This window comes from Panthera tigris, chromosome A1 (genome assembly GCF_018350195.1).
Source record: "Panthera tigris isolate Pti1 chromosome A1, P.tigris_Pti1_mat1.1, whole genome shotgun sequence".
NCBI lineage: Eukaryota > Metazoa > Chordata > Mammalia > Carnivora > Felidae > Panthera > Panthera tigris.
The window spans coordinates 137,587,615-137,612,498 of record NC_056660.1 but is presented as its reverse complement, the minus strand read 5'-3'; the positions used below and the strand labels follow the sequence as shown (position 1 = coordinate 137,612,498).

The 24,884-nt window shown below is 42.5% G+C and overlaps 1 protein-coding gene across 1 annotated transcript in view; it reads right to left on the bottom strand.

Moving 5' to 3' along the window:
- ARHGEF28 (Rho guanine nucleotide exchange factor 28) overlaps nucleotides 1-24,884 on the bottom strand; it is a 303,361-nt gene that overhangs the window by 173,936 nt on the left and 104,541 nt on the right. Inside the window, exons 3-4 of the mRNA XM_042988302.1 lie at nucleotides 4,731-4,878; nucleotides 1,571-1,864 (exon numbers count right to left, since the gene is read on the bottom strand). Of these exons, the coding sequence (XP_042844236.1) occupies nucleotides 1,571-1,864; nucleotides 4,731-4,878 (442 nt within the window). The remainder of the gene's footprint in view (nucleotides 1-1,570; nucleotides 1,865-4,730; nucleotides 4,879-24,884) is intronic.

The following is a 24,884-nucleotide window of genomic DNA, read 5'->3' as shown; positions in this document are numbered from 1 at the left end:
CAAGCCATTTGGTAGGTCCTTGGAGATAATGGCGAGGGGAACAGATAACTCCTACTTCCCCCCGGCACCCACCCCTTCATACATATCAATCAGCTACCATACAGCTAGGTACAGGACACAGGAGTCAGACGTGGCTCAACCCTGAACTAGGATAGTGACTTAGCTCATCCAAGGTCTTAAGGAGTAAGAAACATGTAAGAAACATGTTTAATTTCCCCCTGAGAGCTTTACTTTAACCCTGATGGAAAGAAAGAAATGGAGATCCTCTCTGTGGCTAATGGCCTTATGACTCTGTTTACAAAAATCATACCCCTTTACCTAGATTAGTGCACTGCATCTTATGCATGATCAAATGTAAACCAACCTGTAATCAGAAGTTATCAGGAAGCAGAAACTCTTGAAAACAGCATCATCCAGCCATTAAACTAAAGCATGCAATACACAAAGACAATAGTATGTGTGTATTTAATAAAATATAGAACATCTATTTCTTTTTAATTTTTTAATGTTTTATTTATTTTTGAGAGAGAGAGAATGAGAATGAGTGGGGGAGAGGCACAGAGAGAGGAAGACACAGAATCTGAAGCAGGTTCCAGGCTCTGAGCTGTCAGCAGAGCCCGACACGGGGCTCAAACTCGTGAACCACAAGATCATGACCTGAGCTGAAGTCGGAGGCCTAACCGAGTAAGCCACCCAGGCGCCACTAACAACATCTATTTCTAATAAAATTTTGTGACTGGTAATAACCATAAGAAGTATCTATAGAACAGTTTAGCCTCATGCCTTGCATGGACTTACACAAAACACCCGTCTTTGTTCACACACAGATGGTTGGTGTTGAGAGCCAATTATTCAGTCTTGGGGTACCTGGGTGGCTCTATCAGCTGAGCGTGTTACTTTGACATAACGCATGATCTCACAATTCATGAGTTCGAGCCCCGCATTGGGCTGTCTGCTGTCAGCATGGAGCCTGCTTCGGATCCTCAGTCCCCCTTCTCTCTGCCCCTCCCCCTGCTCACCGTTTACCTCTCTTAAAAATAAACATTAAAAAAAAAAGTCTATACAGTCTTTCAATAAACAGGAACCATTCCAGAGGTATCTCCAAAAGTTAGCACAAACATCTGGATACTCTCAGTGACACTGGCGTTTTAAAGATGTCAACATAGTGATTTTATTTCCTGCATGGCCATACTCCCATAGCTCAGTTGCTCAGAGCTGACTGCCTATTATTCCTTGCCTGATGACTTTATTTACTTGTAAATAGTGCAGCAAGCTCATGGCAAGAACAGATGCCAAGGGAAGTAGAGCCAGAGCCCAAAGGAACTGGTGCAAGACCCTACCACCAAGCAACAGTCCTTCCCTCTTTGAGGCAAAGTTCTTCCCCGCCTCGAATAGAGCCCGAATAGCATCAACCAGCCCAGAGACGAGTGCCCCAGGATCTCAAGGAATCCAGCCATATCAGAGTGAGGATCAGGTCAAAAAATGGGCAGGAAAATCAACCCACAGAGACAGACAACAAATTGTAAGGCACATACAGAAAAGACATCTGAATATTCTGGTGAGGACCCACCTTCAAGTGAGTAATTTCCCAAGACAGTCCACCCAAGTGGCATCTCCAGATGGGTCAGAGCCAGCACGAGCTCCTCATCCAAAGCAGGCAAAGCTCCCGCCGTCAGGGCAAATGGAGTCAGCAAGGTCTGATGACTACCGGCTGTGAGGCGATCAGCCTGGGTGACCAGCAAACGAGCCAGCCTGCAGGCCATGTTGTCCACGTAGGTCACGGAGCCAGAGCCCATGATCACCGGGGAGTAACCTTCTGAGCAGAGGCACACAGACACCATCACCATCTCCTGAAGCCCATGGCCTGGACAACGAGACAGGAAATAGTTCACCTAAGGTCTACATGAGGTGCTCACCCAGGCAGGGGTCACTAGTTTCGTTGCACTGCCCAAGCAGACCACGTGCTCCAGGAGAGCAAGGCAGAGGGGAAATGAAGCCAGTTATCTTTAAATGTTGCTGGGCTTGTGGGGCCAAATTAAAACAGGTTCCATTTTCTTTCCATAACGCCCTATTTGAAAACTAACCTTTTTAAGCTCTGAGCACTTCAGTGTTTATTCTCCTATCATTATCCAACACTGTTATTTGGCACACCTTCACCTCGTACCCCTACCCCAAACACTTCATTCAACTTTGTCACTTTAAAGGCCTTGGCCCTTTCCTGCTCTGACACTTCCTCCTGACTCTTCCATTTTTAGGTATTTAGACGATAGTTTTATAAAGTATCTCCACAGAGGTCCTTCGAATTACGAGTTAGGGTAAGTGAAGACAACTCATCAGAAATACCTACGTATGTTGTTCATTGCCCCCCACCCCTGCCACCTCTGAGAATAGCTTCTGTCTCTTGGAAGTGCTCTTAGTATTTCTCTTGTGGGTGGTCATCAAATCCTGCCACCTGTCCCTCCTTATACTCCCCCTTCATCTTGTCCAGGTGGGTGAACCACTCTCCAGGTACATTTTTATGCTGCACTTGACAGAAGCTCCAGGAATTAGTCCCACCCAACTTCTGTGATTATTATAATCATAGCCAAGCAAATGGCTAATAGGAGCCTTCACAGGAACAAGAGCATCCCAGTTTACTGAGAACCAGTGCCATTTCACATCACCTCTTTAAAAATGATCTACTGGTGTGGGCACCAAATAGCAACCCCCACCCCCAGACTATAAGCTTCCAGTACATACTACAGAAATCTACTCTACACATTTCCTAGAAGCTACCATGGGAAAGCTGCAACAGCAGACATTTAAGGTTCAGAAACAGGGACTGTCACCTGCCTGTACGGATTCTGTTAAAACTAAGGTAAGACCTCTCACTTCAAAACAGGCGACATTACCATCAAAAAGATTTTAACATACAAGGAAGGGGAAGAGGGCTAACCCCTGCATCCAAGTAAAGAAAATGATAGAAGTTTTGATATTAGGATTGCACTTTCGTTATTTTCATTCTTCCCCCACTAGACACCTCCTGAGAGAAAATCAAGCAAGGAGGGGGGGAGCAAAAGGCAGTAAAGACATCAACGTAAAAGTCAAAGCAGAAAGACAAAGGCTAAAGAGAAAGAGACAAAGTGACTCTGTGCCATTAAAGAGGGTTGGCTTTTTTTCTTCTAAGGATGGAAGTTACTGGACCAGAGAGAGAAGTGCTTAAAATTGCCCATGGCGTCAGAAATGTGACAACAGATTGATCTGATGACCAGGCTGAGGTAGGGCTGAAGGGCCTTCGCACCTCTCTGCAATTCTCACTATGGGTTGTTCGCATGTTTACTGTCTACCTTCTTCCCACATGTAACAGATACACAGCAGAAGCACTTAGAAATATCCTTCCTCTAGGGGCGCCTGGGTGGCTCAGTCGGTTAAGCGTCCGACTTCGGCTCAGGTCATGATCTCACAGTTTGTGAGTTCAAGCCCCACGTCTGGCTCTGTACTGACAGCTCAGAGCCTGGAACCTGCTTCAGATTCTGTGTCTCCCTCTCTCTCTGCCATTCCCCCACTTGTGCACGCTCTCAAAAATAAATAAATGTTAAAAAAAATTTAAAAAAAAAAGAAAGAAAGAAATATCCTTTCTCGAGGGGCACCTGGGTGGCTCAATCAGATGAGTGTCTATTTCAGTTCAGGCAATGATGCCAGGGTCTTGCAATTCCAGCCCCATGTCTGGCTCTATGCTCCATGTAGAGCCTGCTTCAGATTCTTCCTGTCTCCCCCTCTCCCCTACTCACACCATCTCTATCTAAAAATATGAAATACTTTTTTTTAAAAAAAGTATCTTTCCTCTAAAAATGAGGCCAACTTACCCATTAAAGAACTGAAGGTTCCCTCCACAATGCAATTTAGAGGGCCTAAAAGACGCATTGAGGTTAAAGAAAACCAATCCATCAATAAACCAAACAGCAAAATCCTCCCCCCCACCCTGCAAATAATAACACCTTCATTACGCTCTGTGGCTGCAACTTGATGTCTCAGATACATAAGCCACATTCCAATGAAATTGCAAAAACAGCTGCATCTGAGAACTATTAGTTCTTAACAAACACTAACATGAAATATTAACTTGTCATCTGTCACCACGGTAATCAAAGAAGACATGTAGGAGAATGACAAGTTTCTGAACACGAACATTTGGGTGGTGGGAAGACAAAGTTATGGAGCCTGAGATCTGGTAAAGACAAGTCTAGATACACAGAGTGCCATGGAAGGAACCCCAGACACCAAAAGGAGCAAGCGGGAGACAGGCAGACCCTAGGGCTAGCAGACTCAGTGCAGGCGAAGTAGGCAGGGAGAATGAAAACCTACTGGTCACGTCTCAGGTCTGCCTGAGCCACCCTGACCGTAGGCCGTAGGACAATAGGAGGTGCTCCTAAGATACAGGGAGTCCTCCATTCAACTATGCCCAAAGCACAGCCCACTGTGAAAGTTGGGTGCGGCCAGCAGGGTGGGTCTGCTCAGTCGAAGGCAAGGCTGACAGAGCTGGAAGAACCTCAGCTGGATAACCCACTGTGTGCCTTCTCATGGGCTCCGTCCCCTCCCCTACCCCACCCTCTCTCCACCTCTCAACCCAAACCCATCCCACTTGGAGCACTGTTTACTTGCTCCTCTTGGTCCTCTTCCCAGCCTATGTCCCTGGAGGAAAGAGGCTTCCAGACAGAATTCTCAAATGCAGAGTGAAGATTATACCTTACCTGGAACGCTGGATTGGAGAACATTATCCTCAGTGCGCCGTGCAATCACGATGTGTCTCTGATGAGATCCATCATAAATAAAGTAAAACTCGGCATCTTCAGGAAGATAAACATTTTTGCCAAACTTTGCATAGACGGTCATCTGCCCCTAAAAAATGAGTTAAGTTGAGGCATCGTCACACTTTGTTGCCCTGGCTCTAAAAAAAACACACAGTCAAAAGGTCTGGGGTCCCAAACAGCATTGTTAATGTTCATTTCAAGTGGCTGAGACTCAAACATCACAAATCCTCATTTCCAATAACAAATACTTTCAATGACAGGTGCTTTCTGATATATTAAAGTATGGGTGTCAGAGCTGGTTTGTTCTGTTTTTAAACCTGAAGAAGTCCAAAGCATAGGGAAGGAATCTTTTAAAATTTACTAGCTATAGAAATGTGATTCAACTTTGTTGTCCTTTATTTCCTACCTAAGAAACATCATTGATTCTATTTAATTTTTTTTTTCCTGTTCCTAATATACAACCATAGTACAAAGGTTCAAAACAATTATTTTTCTAAATTTTTTTAGCATGTATTTATTTTATGCAAGAGGGGGAGGAGCAGAGAGAGAGGGAAACACAGAATCCAAAGCAGGCTCCAGGCTCCGATTTGTCAGCACAGAGCCCGACGCGGGGCTTGAACTCGGGAACGGTGAGATCATGACCTGAGCCGAAGTCCGACACTCAACCAACCGAGCCACCCAGGTGCCCCTCAAAACAATTATTGTTAGTTATTGCCTTACCCTAGAGTGGATCACAGTAGGTGGTAAGAACTTTAAACACTCACGAACTTTGCCAAATAAATTGCACCACATGCTCCCACACTCGTTGTGCCGTTTCCAAGTGCTATTTTCTTCTCTGAGGGAATTCCAGGTCCTCTTTCTCATCCGGCCTGGCCTTACACTTTCTCCTGAGAGCTTCTGGTTGGCACAAAGCCTGCTAAGTACCCCGGTCCAAAGGAGAGGAGCTGCCTTTGGGTCCCAGAGGCACACTCCAAGGAAAGAAGGTATGCCAAGGAAGCAGGCAGCAGGTGAGGACTCTTCGGTATGTCACCATCCAGAGGCTATGTGGAGGGACTAGATCAGCACTGCTACAACCGAGGGAGAGGCAGTAATGGACAAGATTGCCAGACCATCTTGGGATGCTTGAAGACTCTGAGGATTCAGGACACTCCCTCCACACAAACACACACACACACACACACACACACACACACACACACGCAAACAAAACAAAGAGAGTCCTCCAGAGAGATGGTACATTCCACCCAGCCTATGGGAGTGGCAGCATAATGGAAACTAGGAGGTGGAAAGGGTCCCCCACTTTGGAGGGCCTCCAGAGCTTGGCCCAGTGCAGAGAAGCATCTGGGCTTTTGTGTGCTTGCCCAACAAAAACAAACCCGCTCTTGGCAAGTTCCTCCCCCCGTGATAGGGGAGGAAAGGAAATAGAGGAAATTCTACACAGTCTCCTTAACATCTGTTTGCCTTTGATGGGTCTCAGCACTATATTCTGTAGGATATCAAGAACTATGCCAATCAGTAGCAGAAACAAAATCAGTGCATAACTCCTTTCTCCAATAATCACATGGATATTTCATCTAAACTTTAAAAATAAAATGGCTGCTTTCCTGGCAGTTTGTAATCCATCATACACCTGAAACATTATCTGGGGTCCCTGGGTGGCTCAGTCAGTTGAGCATCTGACTTCGGCTCAGGTCATGATCTCGAGGTCCATGAGTTCAAGCCCCGCATTGGGCCCTGTGCTGACAGCTTGGAGCCTGGAGCCTGCTTCAGATTCTGTGTCTCCCTCTCTCTCTGCCCCTCCCCTGCTCATGCTCTGTCTCTCTCACTCTCAAAAATGAATAAATGTTAAAAAAAAAAAAACACACATCTTTTTTTTTAATTTTAATCTTTATTTATTTTTGAGAGACAGAGCGAGAGTAGGGGAGGAACAGTGAGAGTAGAAGACACAGAATCTGAAGCAGACTCCAGGCTCTGAACTGTCAGCACAGAGCCCAGTGCAGGGCTCGAACCCATGAACACGAGATCATGACTTGACCCATAGTTGGACACTTAACCAACTGAGCCACCCAGGTGCCCCTGAAATATTATCATTAATTATGAATTGGTATCAACACAAATTGTGGTTTCATGGAAAAAAACACGAGTTTATAATTTTGGATTGTCCTTTCTCTGCATGTGAGCGTGTGCAAACATACACAAATATCGTCAATAGAAAGTAACACACCAAGAAAAATGCACCATACGACAGCTTCCAAAAAAGTTCAGGAAGAGGATCTGAAAAGTAAAAAAAACAGTAACAAATGTCTGACATGACAGAGAGGAAACTTCGATGAAATTCCATTTCCTAAAAAAGGAAGGACAGCTTGTGTTAGTCATGTTCCTGGTTGCTAAAGAGACTGTTAATTGTCTGCGAACAGAATCTGACCTGACTGGTATTTTTTTTTTTTTTGATAAAGAAAACAAATTGTATAAACAAATCAAAGTTTTCCATAGATCAAAAGGATATCTAATCTGGATCTGGTCAAAACAACCATCACATTACTATTTTATTTGGTTGGGTGAACAAGGACCACCCACAATTTATAAACGAGTTTAGCTGCAACCCTTTCCAAAGCAATTCACCCCCGAACAGAACAGTTTTACAATTTAGGTATGCCTTCCTTTTGAGACCACACCATGCTCTACATTGATACAAGAAGATAAACAACAACAGGCCAGAAATAAGACATATCCATTAAAGAGAGATGCCCAGAGTCTTAGCATGAACAATACTACTCAGCAATGAAAGCAGCCCTCTTATTTGCTAATCACAAGGAGACCAGAAAGACACAGAAAGTATTATGGGAGGAGGAGGGAAGGGGGTGATGCAGAAACTAAGAGAGAAGCCCAATGGGATAGAATGGGATGGAGGGTTGGCAGGAGAAGACGCCAGAAAAAGGAAATATGAATACTAAAGAACATGAACATTTTCATTCAGGGAAGTTAGAGTTCGAAGGAGATTCGGATGAAGTGACACACAACAGGAAAAATAGGTTTCAGAAAATGTTCTGAAAAACAAGTACAGTGTAAATAATCAGGACCCAGGGACGATTTGGGGGTCAGATTGGGGTCTTTCTAACCACTGTGGCCACCGAAAACCTGCTCTTTTTCTTAAAGGGTATTGATTTTATTAATGGAAAAGATAAATTCCAACTTACAGAATTCCCATGTGCCTCCATCGTTTCCCCACTTGGAGTCATTTCATACTTTGTTTTGGACAATTAAAACTTTAAGCTTTCCCAAGTGAATTCGTCTACATCACTATCAGAATCGCTGTGCTTCTAGGGAGAAATGCTAAACATGTGTCATCACCTTTCTGCCAGCTCACTCTATCCCAAGTTTAAAAACAACGCACACTCATTTCACTGAAAATTGTGGACACAGTAAGAGGCTTAACAGGCAAAAATATCTCCCCAGGTAAACCCAAACATTTAACATGCTGTAGTCAAAACCCAAACTTAATTTTTCAAATGGAGTGAGCTTATTTTATTTTATTTATTTTTTATTTTTTTAATTTTTTTTTTCAACGTTTATTTATTTTTGGGACAGAGAGAGACAGAGCATGAACGGGGGAGGGACAGAGAGAGGGAGACACAGAATCGGAAACAGGCTCCAGGCTCCGAGCCATCAGCCCAGAGCCTGACGCTGGGCTCGAACTCACGGACCGCGAGATCGTGACCTGGCTGAAGTCGGCCGCTTAACCGACTGCGCCACCCAGGCGCCCCAGGAGTGAGCTTATTTTAAAGTGCATCTGGAAGAACAGATACACAAGACTAGAAACAGTTGGGAGAAAGATAATGCTATGCTTGGGCTACGCAGGGCGGGGTCTGAATTTGCCCCAGCTCAAAGCAAAGCATACAAAAGAACCATAATAATTTAAATAGCATGACAGGGGCACAAAGACAGACGACTAAGTATGAAGTCCAGAAGCAGACGCATAAAAAGTATGTAATAAAGGGGACATGTAAAGCCAGTGCGGAAAGAACAGGTGACCCAGCAAATTGTTTTGGAACAAAAGCCTCTATTAGGGGGGAAAAGAAGGCCTCATTCCACATGTCTCAATTTCCAATTAATTCCATATTAAACACAAAAATCCATAAGCACATAAAGTCAGAAGGCGGTCTACTTGTAATGTTGTACTTTAAGACCGTTTCTAGGTTAACATTGTTAACAATATTCCACCAAACCTTTTCAGGTACATCATGCTTTACTTTTGTAGAACAAAATTCCAGAAAGGGTTCCAAAAGTGTGAAAGCTGCTCACAAATTGCCGAACTGCTCTCCAATAATGTTCTCTCAAAGTTCATGGCCACCTGTGCTGGTCACGAGTATTCTTTTCGTTGCAACCTTGCCAAAGCTTTTATTTCCAAATTTATGGATAGTAAACAGTTCCTCCTTAATATCATTCACCTTTTTTCCCTTACCAGTGACATTTATTGCCCACTTTTATTAAAGTGTACTACTAAATATTGTCAACATTGCTAGCAGTAAGATCCAACTTCAACTTTAAGAACTCTGGTCTTCCTTTTTCCATTCATGTTTGCCTTAAGCAGTTCAAAATTTTCACTTTCTCAAGTCCACCGGTTTAGATGAACATGAGAATCAGTCCCTTTCCTCTCTAAACAATGAAGATGTACCACCAGTTATCTATTCTTGCCCAAATAAAAAGCACTCAAATACTCTTGTAAAATCTCTACAGGACAGCAACATGGAAAATGAGAACAAATATTGAGTAAAGAAGCTGAACTACACCCATACTAAATATACCTCGATACAAACACACATGCACGTAAATTAAACCAACATTTTTTACCATGAAGCATCTCATAAAGAAATTCTGCTTGTAAAACTCATCAATACTTCTGAAAGACCAAGCTTTCTGCTGAAATGCTGTGACATCTGTGGATTTCTTCTCAAACAACCAAAAAAGTTTCACGCGACAAAAAGATTTAATACTATTTCTGTCACGCAACTTTTTTATTCCTCTTCCGATGAATGTTTCAGATGGAAATGATTGACACCAATGTGCACATTCTCAATATTTTTTCATTGATCTAGGTCTCTAAATACCTTGAGTAACTTGGTGCCTGTATTATGATCACTGAATATCCCTGTGCTAATGCTCTCCTTATAGTCTTAACTCTCACCCTCTATAGACAATGTATGTGTAATTCTATTTGGTTAGTAACAGTGTTGTTTGCTCAACAAACTTAACCATCTAGTTTCTAAAGTATCTGGCATGAATAGGCAATAAATACTATAGTTTCAAATTATGACAATGAGAACAAAGTATGCATCTTTTTATAGTGGGGTTTCTTAATTTGGGGCCACAGGAAGAATCCATAAATAGGTTTCAGCTGGTCTAGGAACCCCTTAAAAATTGTAAGCCAAACTCTCTTTTTATGTGTATGTGTCCATTCTTCTGAGGAAAGGTTTATGGATTTCCTCATATTCTCAAAAGTATGCATATAATTCAACTCTAACTTTACATAACTAAATAGAAATGGGAACTTAATAATAACATTGGTCATCTTTTTATAGGACAGTAAAACATGTACTACTGTTTTTCAAGGTATTCTGCATAGTCTTTATATAGAGTAATTTTTATTTTTATTTTTTTAATTTTTTTTAATGTTTTTATTTATTTTTGCGACAGAGAGAGACAGAACATGAGCAGGGGAGGGCCAGAGAGAGAGGGAGACACAGAATCGGAAGCAGGCTCCAGGCTCTGAGCTGTCAGCACAGAGCCCGATGCAGGGCTCGAACCCACAGACCGTGAGATCATGACCTGAGCCGAAGTCGGACGCTTAACCGACGAGCCACCCAGGCACCCCTAGAGTAATTTTTATGATGCAACTACAATAAGGGTACATGTTAACTAAGATACCAAATACTGTACTGAAAGTTTACTAATATATGTCAATGAAAGCCATTATGCTAATATCAACATAATGCCCTAAGTCAATTATCAAATTTGATCTGATACTTGATTTGATCTGAAACCTGTCTTCTTTACAACAAAAAATAATTCTGCATAGAACCTTCTCTGAAGAGCAGTGTTAAATATGTTTGGAGATTCTTGAAAATTTTCTCAAGTGTATTATCCAATTTCATAAGTAAATACAAGTACAGGAACTAGTTACCACTAACTAGATCAAGACTCCAGAACCAGATGGACAGTATAGAGTGTCTTGATTTCTGCCCCAAGCTCCAAGTTAGGTCATCTGCTTTCCATTCTTCAAGCACAATGCCAAAGAAACTACTGCAGGCACTAAGCCTTCTCTTCTACGTTTCTCTGTTTAAGCACTTCTTTCAACAGACATGAGAAAATGCAGAAATTATTTCCTGTATGTGTGTGCACATATTATAGATCTAGACACATGTAAACACACATATTATCTTTTTTTTTTTAATTTTTTTTAAACGTTTATTTATTTTTGAGACAGAGAGAGACAGAGCATGAACAGGGGAGGGACAGAGAGAGAGGGAGACACAGAATCTGAAACAGGCTCCAGGCTCTGAGCTGTCAGCACAGAGCCCGACGCGGGGCTCGAACTCACAGACCACGAGATCATGACCTGAGCTGAAGTCGGGCGCTTAACCGGCTGAGCCACCCAGGCGCCCCGAAACACACATATTATCTTTTATACGCACAGTGTTTCATGATTTACAAAGTGCTTTATTGTGTATTTTCTCATCTTATTCCCACAGCAAGTCCTAGGAAAGATTACCATGACTCCCACTGTCAAAATGAAAACCCCGGTACTATGAGGTCCAGTGAGTGGCAGAACCACAAACCCAAATCCTCATCTTGCCATCCCAGGCCCAGCACGCTTTTCTCCCCAACATGTGACCATACCAACAGCAGTGCTCAAGCATTTAGTGACTTACTACACCTTTACATTCACCTCGACCTCTGTTTCATGTACTTAACACGATGATTCTCACCCTGAAATCCACAGGGAGAGGAGGAGTGGAGAGGGGAGGGAAAAGCAATGCTCCTCAGGCACCTCAAAATGTATGCAGGGTTTCAGGCATTCATCTGGGGAGAAACTCTTTTAGTTAGATATTCTTCTGAGTGTACAGAAACATATGGTTCAAAAAGTTTAGGAACCAATGACTTCAAAGCATGTTCAAGCCACCTTTTGTGTAGTATAAAATCTCAAGACCATTCAAATTTCTTATCCCAAAGCAAAACTAAATCAACAAAATATAGGTGAATGCAAATTGGTTAAATTTGAGGGGGCTATCAGAGTATCATTTTTTTCTTGGTGAAGATAAACCAAAATGACTTCAAAGGCTTCTAAGACATTTCTTCAGAAAGAGCCTTTCAAGTAGGAATGGCTTCTATTTCCAGACAGGACGAAACAGTCCACAGCGGGCCAGCGTTCCTGCCGACAACAACTAGAAAATAAAGGCAGAAAAATTACAAAGTCCTATTCTTTTTTTTTTTTTTTTAAGTTCTTTATATTTAGCCACAGATTTTCCAATTCAAGCCTTTTTTTTTTTTTTTAATGTTTATTCAATTTGGAGAGACATAAACAGAGTGTGAGTGGGGAAGGGGCAGAGAGAGAGGGAGACACAGAATCCAAAGCAGGCTCCAGGCTCTGAGCCGTCAGCACAGAGCCCGACGTGGAGCTCAACCTCACAAACCGTGAGATCATGACATGAACCAAAGTCAGATGCTTAATCGACTGAGCCACCCTGGCGCCCCACAAAGTCCTTTTCTTAAAGGCATCAGAGAACTATGGAAAAAAGGACAAAATGCATTAAAATTCCAGAAAGAAGAGAACCACTCAGACAACAGAATGGTATCTTTCAAGTGATGAAAGAAAATAATGGATGTCCTAAAATTCTATGCCCGTCAAACATTCTTAAAAATGAAGCTGAAATTAAAATGTTTCAGACAAATTCTGAGGAATTCATCACCAGCAGGTCAGCACTGAAAGAAATACTAAAGGGAATTATTCAAGCAGAAATAAAAGGATCTAAAACATAAACAGACACCCAAAAGGAGATACCAAATAGTAGATATAATGAGTATCTAATGCACCAAACAGTAACTATGTCATGGTGTTTATAATATTTGTGGAACTATGTCTGTCGACAATAATGTGAAAGGTAAATGGAATTCAAGTATCTACCAGTTTGGGGCAAATGTTAAAAGTAATAGCTTATTATGCTCATGTCAAATATACATGTTTTAAGTTGCAAGTAAACATTAGTATAAAAACATATAATTAACAAGTTATAAAAGAAAAACTCAATTAAAAATATTTTATTAATCAGAAAGATGGGAGAAACAAAAACGTATGTCAAATAGATGGTTATAGGATATAAATCCAAATATACCAGCAAGTATATTAAGTGCAAATGAACTGATCCAAATAAGAACTAACACGGTCAGAAGGGAATCTTTTAACTCAAAAATAAAAATAACACAGAAAGTTTAAAAGTAAAAAGATAGGTGCGCTTGGGTGGCTCAGCCGGTTAAGCTTCCGACTTTGGCTCAGGTCATGATCCTGTGGTTTATGAATTCAAGTCCCACGTCAGGCTCTGTGCTGACAGCTCAGAGCCTGGAACCTGCCTTGGATTCTGTGTCTCCCTCTCTCTGCTCTCTGCTCCTCCCTTGCTCACGCTCTCTCTCTCTCAAAAATAAATAAACATTAAAAAAAAAAAAGGTAAAAAGATGTACCAACTGAAAGAAAGCTAGTATGGCCAAAATAGTATCAGAAAAAGTAGATTTTTAAAGACATAGTAAGACTTGGAAAGAGGAAGTCTGCATCATCTTCAGTTGAAAAGTAGGTTATCATACCATTAAATCTGTATAAAAAAAAAAAAGAAATTAACAAGCCCAAGAGCTGGACCAATCCATAATCACAATGTTAGACTTCACCATGTCTCTCTCAGCAGCTGATAGAACACAAAGACAAAAAAACCGTCAAGTATTTAAAAGATCTGAATTACATACTTAACAGTTATTTACTAAAAGGAATATTTACCATAAATTAAATGCATATGTTAATATTTAAAAGCCACCCATTTTTCACACCTCTGCAATAAAGTCAGGTAAATATAAACACACAAGTCAAAAATTCTCCATGACTTTCACACTTGATGTAATGATTTACCACTACAGAAGTGAAATAGCCTTTGTTTCTGTATCAAAGCTAAATTGAGTAAGAAACCAAAATTCATGACAGGGGTCCGTAAATTACTCCAAATTCCTCAAGAAAAAAACCAAAGTAGGCTTTAAAAACCTCCTTAGTTTGCTTCCTTTTAAAATCACTAACTTGGGGCATCTGGGTGGTTCAGTCACTTAAGCATCTGACTTCGGCTCAGGTCATGATCTCTCTGTGAGTTCAAGCCTCACGTCGGGCTCTGTGCTGATAGTTCAGGGCCTGGAGCCTGCTTCAGATTCTGTGTCTCCCTCTCTCTGCTACTCCCCCACCTCCCAAAAATAAACATTAAAAAAATTTTTTTAATAAAAAATAGAATAAAAAAAGACCGACTTACTCACAGATGTATGAAAACAAAGCATTCCTAGAAACTGAATAATTTATGACACTTCAAGCAGACCATAGCAGAAAATGTACTGGCTTAGGTGTAAGAAAATTCTAGTTGTAACATCTACTCTTGTATCATCCCAGTAATTCTTGAGGAAGAAAGGTCCTGTGCTTGGTTCCAAAACAAGCCAGTGCATAAATAAGAAATAAAGGAGGGATGCCTAGGTGGCTCAGTCGGCTAAGCATCCGACTATGGCTCAGGTCATGATCCCATGGTTCATGGTTCCGAGCCCCGTGTCCGGCTCTGTGCTGACAGCTCAGAGCCTGGAACCTGCTTCGGATTCTGGGTGTGTGTGTGTGTGTGTGTGTGTGTGTGTGTGTATGTGTCTCTCTCTCTCTACCCCTCTCGCAGTTGTGTTTGCTCTCTCAGAAATAAACATTAAAAAAATAAAAAAAATAATGAAGTAAATTGCAGTTTAACTGGACGTGTATTAGGATTTTCACTAATTAACTAAGCATGACTTATCACTGAGACCACCACCCAAAAATGCTAACTCTACCCTACCCTGCATGGATGAAAATCTATTAACTCCACTAAATGGGTATGGTCTGGCTCTGCTCTCCATCAGACATACGTGGGCCATGGAATACTTAAATATAGACAAAACTGACAATACATTCAGAGGAAAAGGACAAGGATGCCAAAGGGACAGAGAAACCATGTTGTCATATGAAGAACAATTGAAGGAACTGGGACTGTTTTGCCAAAGAAGAGAAGAATCATGGTTAAATGTTCACTGTTACAAATATCTGAGGGTCTATCATGCAGACAGGGGCTCTGACATGTTCTGCAGGCCCCAAGGGGGAAAGCACAGAACAATGGAGGGAAGGACAGGGCACAGAGTTCAGTTCTACAGTGAGAGCCTTGTCAGGATCACAGATGTCCAAAGATGACAAAGATTGCATTAGCTTAAGGAATAAGCACAACCAGAACACAGGGCTTGTTTGTTTTTGTTTTGCTTCTTTATGCATTGTAATAGAGGACAGAGCCAAATAAGGACTGATCTAGTCTTGCACATCTAGAATCTATGCTACCTGGTATAGAATTCTAGATTAATAGCTTTAGTATGAAAAGAATATGTGGGTCTAGACAAGTGGTATTTTGGGGTGTGTGTGTGTGTGTGTGTGTGTGTGTGTGTGTGTTTAAATTAATCTCTCACTTGGTGTGGCCTGGGTGGCTCAGTCAGTTGAGCTCTCAACTCTTGACTTTGGTTCAGGTCATGATCCCAGGGCTATGGGATTGAATCCCACATCTGGCTCCACACTCAGCGTGTTTAAGATTCTCTCTCTCCGTCTCTGCCCCTCCCCTCGCTCAAATTAAAAAAAAAAAAAAAATCTAATCGCTCCCTTATTCTTTTGGTTCAGTTTCCTAGCTCCTTGGGTTGATGGTTAATTCATTTTCATTCTCTACCTTAGTGGTTTTCAAACGAAGATCAGGGAACTATGGATTCTAACAGAGACTAACAGACACGGTGAGAGTTCACAAGCATCCCATTTAAATTTCACTGTGGAAAGTAGGTTTCTAATTATTTTTAAATCTAAAAACCTTTCATTTGCTTAAATGTATTAATTATCAAATTTTAATACACTGGAAAGGACCTGAACTGCCAGGCTAAGTCACTGTTCTCAGTGAATTAATAAATTTAATATATTTATATTTGAAGAATACATTTATAATAAAGAAGTTATGTCCATTCTGTATATTAAAGTTCCCCATAAGGCGCCTGGGTGGCTCAGTCGGTTAAGTGTCCGACTTCAGCTCAGGTCATGATCTCCTGGTTCGTGAGTTCAAGAACCTTGTCGAGCTCTGTGCTGACAGTGCAGAGCCTACTTGGGATTCTCTGTCTCCCTCTCTGTGCACCTTCCCCACTCATAGGTGGTGAGCTAGCATTCTCTCTCTCTCTCTCTCACTCTCTCTCTCAAAAATAGATAAACCTTTAAAAATAGAAAAAAAAAGAAAAAAAGAAAAAAGAAAATGAGGGTGGGGGAACTTGATCTTCCAATATAGACCACCAGAGGGGATCCTAGAGTCAGAGGGGCCTTACAGACACTAAACAGATGACATTAAAACTTTTTTCCTGAAGGAAAACCATTTTTTTTCCTCAAAGGAAAACTTTTTCCCCCCAAAGGAAAACACTTTTCTTCCCAAAGTATTATGGGGAACTTTAATTTTTTTGTGTGTGTGTGGTTTATTTATTTTAGAGAGAGAGAAAGAGACAGCATGAGCAGGGAAGGGGCAGAGAGAGAGGGAGACACAGAATCCAAAGCAGGCTCCAGGCTCTGAGCTGTCAGCACAGAGCCCGATGCGGGGCTCAAACTCATGAACTGTGAGATCATGACCTGAGCCGAAGTCGGACACTTAAGTGACTGAGCCACCCAGGTGCCCCCCGCCCCCAGGTGACTTAAAAAAAGAAATTTTTTTTTAAGTTTATTTACTTTTGAGAGAAAGAGAGAGAGAATGTGCACAGGTGAGGGGCAGAGAGAGAGGGAGACACAGAATCCGAAACAGGCTCCAGGCTCTGAAAAATTTTTTAAGTTTATTTGAGAGAAAGAGAGAGAGAGAGAGAGAATGTGCACAGGGGAGGGGCAGAGAGAGAGAGAGAGGGAGACAATTAATCCGAAGCAGGCTCCAGGCTCTGAGGTGTCGGCACAGAGCCTGACGTGGGGCTCAAACCCACGAACCATGAGATCATGACCTGAGCCGAAGATGTGGGTTGAACTTAAGCAGACAATAATATCATTTGGTTATTTTTCAATGCTTGAGGTCTACAAATGTATGACAAACCAGGTCTCATGTGAAAGTCAGTGTGGGTCCACAGACAGCACTGAATGTGCCAAACCAAAACCAAGACTATCAGCGATACAAAGAACCCTAAGTTTCCGTGAATTGATAACTCCTGGGCAAATAACAGGGACACAACGGTCTGTATTCTTATTTCAGGGTAGAACACGTAGGTCCAGCATTCCACAGGAAGTCCCTCCTTATGAGGGTACAAAAGAATGGAACAGTGCCCTTTCTCCTCCTCATCTGACCAGCATCTGTGCCAGAACACAAATTCTACTCTCTACCAACGACACGCAAACGCACACACATGCACACACACACAGAGGCCATTCTTAAACAACAGTACTGATTGTCCTACCAAGTAATGACTAGCACAAAGATACAAGAATGAGGAATGCCTGCGCAGAGAAGTAAGGATTCAGAAATTTACAAAATACAGGGCTCTAAGAAGCCTCAGAGCTCATCTGATAAATATCTGACTTCAAGGTGAGGAAACTGAACGCCGTACCAGCAGGTGCCTTGTTCCGGGTCCCACCACATTGCAGACCCAGGGCAGGGGCCCAGGTCTTCACCCTCCATCCAATGCTTTTCACGTGCTCCAAGCCACTAGTTGGAAGATTTACTAGCTCACCCCGTGCTCCTCCTCCAGGAACTCGGAAAGAAAGGCTTTTATGGAAACGAGTCAGAAGCAGAATCAATCAACGCTGTCCAAGTTCCCCAAAGCTCACTGCACAACATCCACCTCTCCTCATGCTCTTGCCTCTTCTCTTCCTCCATTCTCATCCCCTCTGTCAAAGTACACACCATGAGTCCAGGACCCATGCCTCTCCTCTTTACTCTTCTCCTGCTTGAATGGGAACAAGTGCAGGTAAAAGCCGGCCAAGCCGCAGCATGGCAAACATGAGGCCACAGAAACTGAGGGCACAGGGCAATGAGGAAAGAGCACCCCAAAACCCCATATAGCCCTAGCTCCAGAAGAGGGTGTGGGAGGCAATGAACGAAGAGAAAAGGATGAGGGCTCAGTGGGGAGGGAAAGGAGAAAACAGCAGCAGCAACGGGCTGGGGAGTGATGGCAATGGCAAGAGGAGGAAGGGCTAGAAGAACAAAGCAACTAACACTTTAATTGAAGCAGAAAAGGGGCAAGATGGAAAATACAGGAAAACAAGAAGACAGATATATCCACCCTACCAGGAACTGCAATCTGGAAACACCTTGGGTAAAAAGGAAGGGGGTGGGCAGGCAAGAGCTGAATTTTGATGCTTGCAAAGAATATTTCATCTGATCAAAATCAAGAACTGAGGGCACTTCCATACATGGAACTGGTGAATCACTATCTCATGCACCTGAAACTAATATAACAACATATGTTAAGTACACTGGAATTTTAAATTTTTTAAAAATGAGTTCTTCCCATTTGCAACAACATGGATGGACCTAGAGGATGGAGTGCTAAGCACAGTAGGTCAGTCGGAGAAACACAAATACCATAGGATTTCACTTACATGTGGAATTTGAAAAAACAAACAAACAAATAAAAAAAGAAGAAAGAAACAAAACAGACTCTTAAATATAGACAACTGGTGGTTGCCAGAGGGGAGGTAGGTCCAAGGGAAAAATAGGTGAAGGGGATTAAGAGTGCACTTATCAGGATGAGCACTGAGTAACACAGAGAATTGTTGACTCATCGTACTTCTACCTGAAACTAATAAAACACTCTATATTAAATAAAATTGATTTAAGATTACAAAAGAAAAAAAAAGAACTGAGGGCAAAAGACGCACTATGGGAAGTGTCTCCTTGTGACACATCACAGAATGTGCTTTTCCAAACTACCCACGTCCAATTAATGGCCACACACCCCCCACCGTAAGTCCATCTCTCCTGCGTCATACACAGCAGTGTTGGGAGGAGAGGGCACACTAAGCGATTCCTTTCCCATTCCCAGTCCCACTTTAGAATTGACAGTGGCTTTAGAATACAGGAGCCCATTTTTCTGGCCTTGTCCTTTTTAGCCCCATACTTTGAACTTTCTCTATATCTTCAGGTCAACTGTTCAGAGTCCTCTGCCAGTGAAAAATAGGACCTACATACAAAGCTGCCAAATATTGGCTTCACCAAAGGCAACGTTCAGCCAAAAGTCAATTGGAATCCATTCTTTCTTCCTAATTCAGCACATCGCCCAGCAAGACCTGAACATCTGTAGCAACCAACACAAAGAACCAATCCCAAAGCCTAAGTATGTAATTAATCTGGGTAAGAATAACACCTTGCATTTTCTTAGTGATCACTGTTCATAAGGCACTTCTGTATAGGCTGTCCCATTTGACCATCACAACCCCCAATGACACAGAAGGTGAGGGAATGGTGTGTCCATAGTTCACAAGGGAGGCAGAACCAACCACCATGTTTCCCCATACATTCATCCATTGAAGAGATCTACTGCATGGTACAGGTGCTGTGGTTACAACAAACTACCTGCCTTCACTATCATTCTAGTGGAGACAGAGACAGGAAATAATCAAATGTCTGATATGCGAGGGATTTGCAAGAGCTCAGAAAAGTAACGTAGGGTAAAGAGATATCTTAAATGGGAAAGGAGGAAAATGCCCCCAGTGAGCTGATGTTCTATCGGAGAGCTGAATAAACTCAGAGTGAACCATGTAGAGGTGAAAGAGAATTTCATGTTCAGAGACTGAAAGTGCAAAGGCCCTAAAATGACACGTGCCTGGATTGCTTAAGACAGGAAACATGGCAGTTGAAGCAGAAGAGGAGAGGAATGGGAGGCAAGGTCAGGAACAAGTAAAGCTGTCTTAAGGACATAGGTGTCAACTCCAGTGGGAAACCACTGCAGAACTCTGTGTAAAAGGTGACAAGATCTAAGTTTCACTCCAAAAGGATCCCTCTGGCTGCTTTGTTGAGATGAGACCATAATGGGACAAGGGTGAAATCAGAGAGGCCCATTGCAGACACCAGGCAAGAAACTACCCGGCATTTTCTGCCATATCACAGAGGCTCTTGATAGGATTTTCACTGCTAAGAAGAGGCGAATACATCAGTTTCCCAGGAAACCACATCTTCTATTCAGCACTGCTTATCATCAACTGTAGCACCTTGAGCAACCCTGCGCCACTGAGATGATTTGGGAGACACAAGTGCAGAAATGGATACTTTCCAATGTCAGAAAGTGGGTAGTTATTGTACCATACGGGTTCTTGTGGAAGAGCTGGCCTGTAGTTCAAGGCTCTTCCTTCCATTTCTTACAGATACACAGGCAAATGGATGGATGGATGGATGGATGGATGGATGGATGGATGGATGGATGGGGACGGACAGAAAGAGAGAGAGCTTCCATTTATCTCTCCCTTGGACTTTATTAGCAATTTACATCGAATGATCAAACTGGGGTTGTGGTCAGAAGGCTTTTCAATGTAAACACAAAATAGTTTTGATCATCCTCTAACCCTAACTTCTACAGTATATTAACTTTTGTGATAAGACCAACTATAAACCTTTAGTTGACCAATATAAACATGTTTTACGAACCTTATTATGAAAGGTACCTATGTGCAGATACTTCACCACTGAGAAAGCCCTCTTAGAAACGTTACTAAAGTAACTTCAAGAAAGAGTCCAACTTTGTTTTGTCTCACACTTAATACAAAATTTCTCGCATCCTAACATGGAAATTCAATGTGACAGCAACAGTATCTATCAACTTATTAAATGAGGTTGCTTAGTAACCCATAAGGATAAAACCATGGCAAAACACCCTTTGTGTCTTAATAGTACTGTGCACGTGAATGTATCAGACACCATACTAATTATCTCATTAAGTCCTTATAATCATTCTTCAAGATAGAAACCATCATCTTCATGGTGGAGGAAACTGAGGCTTTGAGAGGTAAAGTACTCTGACCACAGCGATCTGGAAGTTCAGGGGTAAACTAGGACTCAAACCCATCTCTGCCAGATAGGCTCTGCTTGCTTCTTAACTCCTGCCACATCCTGCCTCGGTGGGGCTTCTGGAGGAGCTGGCCCCTTGCTGACGGACTCCAACAGCCTCACCACACCTAACTTAATGCAGTCTTAAATTACACATGAATATACAGTAAAACCCTGGATTGCAATTAACTTGTTCCACAAGTGTTCCGCAAGACGAAGCAATCTTTCTAATAAATTTCAACTTGATAAATGAGCAATGTCTTGCAATGCAAGTAGTACGTAACGCCAAACATCACATGATCACAACTGGGCCAATGGTACTTAAAATTCACTTTGATATACAAGTGCTTTGGATTACAAGCATGTTTCTGGAACAAATTATGCTTGCAAATCAAGGTTTTACTGTACTTTGAATACTTAGAAGAAAAGATCTGTTGGGGCGCCTGGGTGGCTCGGTCGGTTGAGCGAACGACTTCGGCTCAGGTCATGATCTCGCGGTCCGTGAGTTTGAGCCCCGCGTCGGGCTCTGTGCTGACAGCTCAGAGCCTGGAGCCTGTTTCAGATTCTGTGTCTCCCTCTCTCTGACCCTCCCCCATTCATGCTCTGTCTCTCTCTGTCTCAAAAATAAATAAACGTTAAAAAAAATTTTTTTTTAAAAGAAAAGATCTGTGTTCAAAAAGCATGAATATTGTGACCACATTTAAATTATTTTATGCTTTCTTCTCCCTTCATTCAACAAATCCCTGAATTGTGCCGGGCACAGAGGGTAGTAAGAGAACAAGACCTGACCCTAACTTCAGAGAGCTCACAGCCTCAGGGCCAGAGAAAAGCTTCAACACCACATAAATTACTGCCAGGGACTCTGCACAGCTGGGAGGAGTCTCCAGGTACACCACAGGATGCTGGCAAAGTCCTCCCCCAGAGGAGGGATGGGACTTGGTCAAGGGAAAGCATGAAGACTGGCTACAGAATGGTTCCTTGGGAAGCAAGAGTTTACTGTGGCCAGGCTGTCAAAACTTGAGGGGTGAACAGGACCAGAGAGGAAGCTGGACATGAAGGCAGTGGCCAGCTCATGGAGGGCCTAAGGGATGGGAAATCACTGGGGCGGGGGGCAAGATCTTGAGCAGCAGAGTGACACAATCATATCAACATTTATCTACAGGGCAGAGGTAGATACACCAGAAAGGACACCAGAGAAGTTGGCCTTTCTTGGGATATAGCCTCTCCCACAGTCCTCTACAGTTCAGTAATTTCTAAAGAACACGGAAAGGGCTCCTGGGTGGCTCAGTCAGTTAAGCGTCCAACTCTTGATTTCAGCTCAGTTCATGATCTTGCAGTTTCTGAGTTCGAGCCCTGCATTGGGTTCTGTGCTGACGGCTCAGAGCCTGCTTGGGATTCTCTCTCTCCCTCTCTCCCTCTCTGACCCTCCCCCTTTCTCTTCCTCTCTTTCTTTCTCTTTCTCCCTTCCACCCTCCCTCCTCCCTCTCTCTCAAAATAAATTCAAAAAATAAACTTTAAGAGTAGTGAAAACTTTCCCCGAAGTTAGGAAAACATGTGTCTGGCTCAATGTGGCTGAAAAAGTAGACAAGAAATGTCAGTCAGGATCTCCACCCACATCCTGATGTGTTAGTGGAAGGAATATAAAGGTTGAGCATGAGGCACCGAGAATTAAATTAGACCTGAGTTCCAATCTCAGCAGCCTCAGCTACCCCAGCTGTAAAATGGACATAAAAACAATTCACCTAGCAGGTAAGACTCAACTAAATTGGGGATTATTGACCCTTGCCCAGCACCTGACACTTGAGAACTTACTAAACTGGCTAGCTGCTAATGTAGCCATACTAAAAACAATGTTATTAGTATTCTTGGTCCGCTGAAATAACCTATTTTGAATATTGCGTGCCAGGCACATTCTTCCCGTTTTCTGAAAATACCAGAGAGAGTGGTGGTCTGGTATCAGTACCTTCATTTTGCAGATGAAGATATCGTGCCCAAAAGGCTAAATTCTTTGACTCGAGTTACGGTGATCGCCAAATCCTCTTTATGGCAGCAAGAGGATTCACAGAATTAAAAGTAGGAAGGTAAAATAAGCACTATACCCCCATTAAAAAGATACTACATAAACCTCTACTTCAAAATTTCCTTCTCACGTACAGCAACAGTAACTTAAAAAACAAAAACAAAAAAACTAGAAGTATTTTTAATCCTTAAGATGGTTCACTCTAACAGACTTAGGCAGGCTATCAGTTACCGCATTCTTCAGGAACTGGATGCTCGAATTGTCTGCTAGGGGATTAAGAGGGCACTCCTTCTCTAGGATATTTATCTATCTCAGTTGTGCATCTGACTTTTTCTGGAATAAGAAGTGGTGCAAGCAACAGGCCATGAGAGTACGAAGAAATGTTACCTATGCTCTATGCTCAATCACTACCCCATCTGTACTCTATGGAACCTTGTCATAGATACTATAATCTCCATTTCTCTTTTACTTACAAATTCTAGTAGTAATTTGCCCAGCAATGTTTTGTTCCTCTTTCTAAAGACTGTGAAATGAAACTCCCAGCACTTCACACCCTCCCGTCACTGGGGAGCACTCTGCCCCGATCCCTTCTGCCCATCCTGACCCCATGTAGTCTGTACGGCAGCTCTTGAAGGCAGGATATACCCTCTGAGCTCTGAGTCATCTCATGTCAACCTCTCTGATAGTACTTAGCTCTTCCTGCTTTCAAGTCTTTTTCTTCCACCCAAAATATAAGCCTCCATTTTACTGTTTTCCTTTCATCCTTATTTTCACTCGGTGACATCATGAGGGCAGGAGAACATGGTGGTGATGCACCCGGGCCCTGGTCTGCAGTCAGACAACCTTGGATCCCATTCCTACCTCTACCACTAATCATTGTTTAGCTTTAAACAAGTGGCTTAACTTCTGTGTACAGCAATTCCTTTCCTCATCTGCAAAATGAGATTAACAGCAGATATTCCTTCTTTGGAAATTAGTGAGGGCGGAAGGAGATAATGAATGCCTGCACCTGCCAACAGTATGAACTCAAAAAAGGTAATTCTTCTTGCTCATTTCTAAATTACATCCATTTTTTTTAAATGTTTATTTATTTTTGAGAGAGAGAGACAGAGCATGAGTGGTGGAGGAGCAGAGAGAGAGGGAGACACAGAATCCGAAGCCGGCTTCAGGCTCTGAGCTGTCAGCACAGAGTCCGACACGGGGCTCGAACCCACGAACCATGAGATCGTGACCTTGGCCGAAGTCGGACGCTTAACCAACTGAGCCACCCAGGCGCCCCTAATATCCCACGTTTTTCTTATCTAAAGATATGGTTTCATACTTCATTCATCAAGTATTTACCAAGTCTGTATTAGAGTACATTGCACACACTGTTTGAGGAATAAGGGAGGCAGCAGTGCATGGAGCCAACACCTGCTCTCAACGTTGAGAGTCTTCAGGGAAGACACAATAAAAAAAAAAAATCAAAAAATTGTGGGTGCTACACAGAGAATTTAAAATAGAATAATGCCAAGTGTCCAGGGAGTTATTTCAGATCGGGCAAAGAGACTTTGAAAGGCTGAGCATGGAAGCGGAGAGGTGAATTGCAAGATTTGCAAGTTTTGTGTGTGTTTTAATAAAGGAAGACAAAGGAATGAGAATGGAGTGGATGAGAAGCAAACACAACAGGTAGGTCATAGAAAAAGGCCAATCTGTTGGCAAAAACCAGGGCTTTGTCCCCAAACACAGGAATGAAATGAAGGG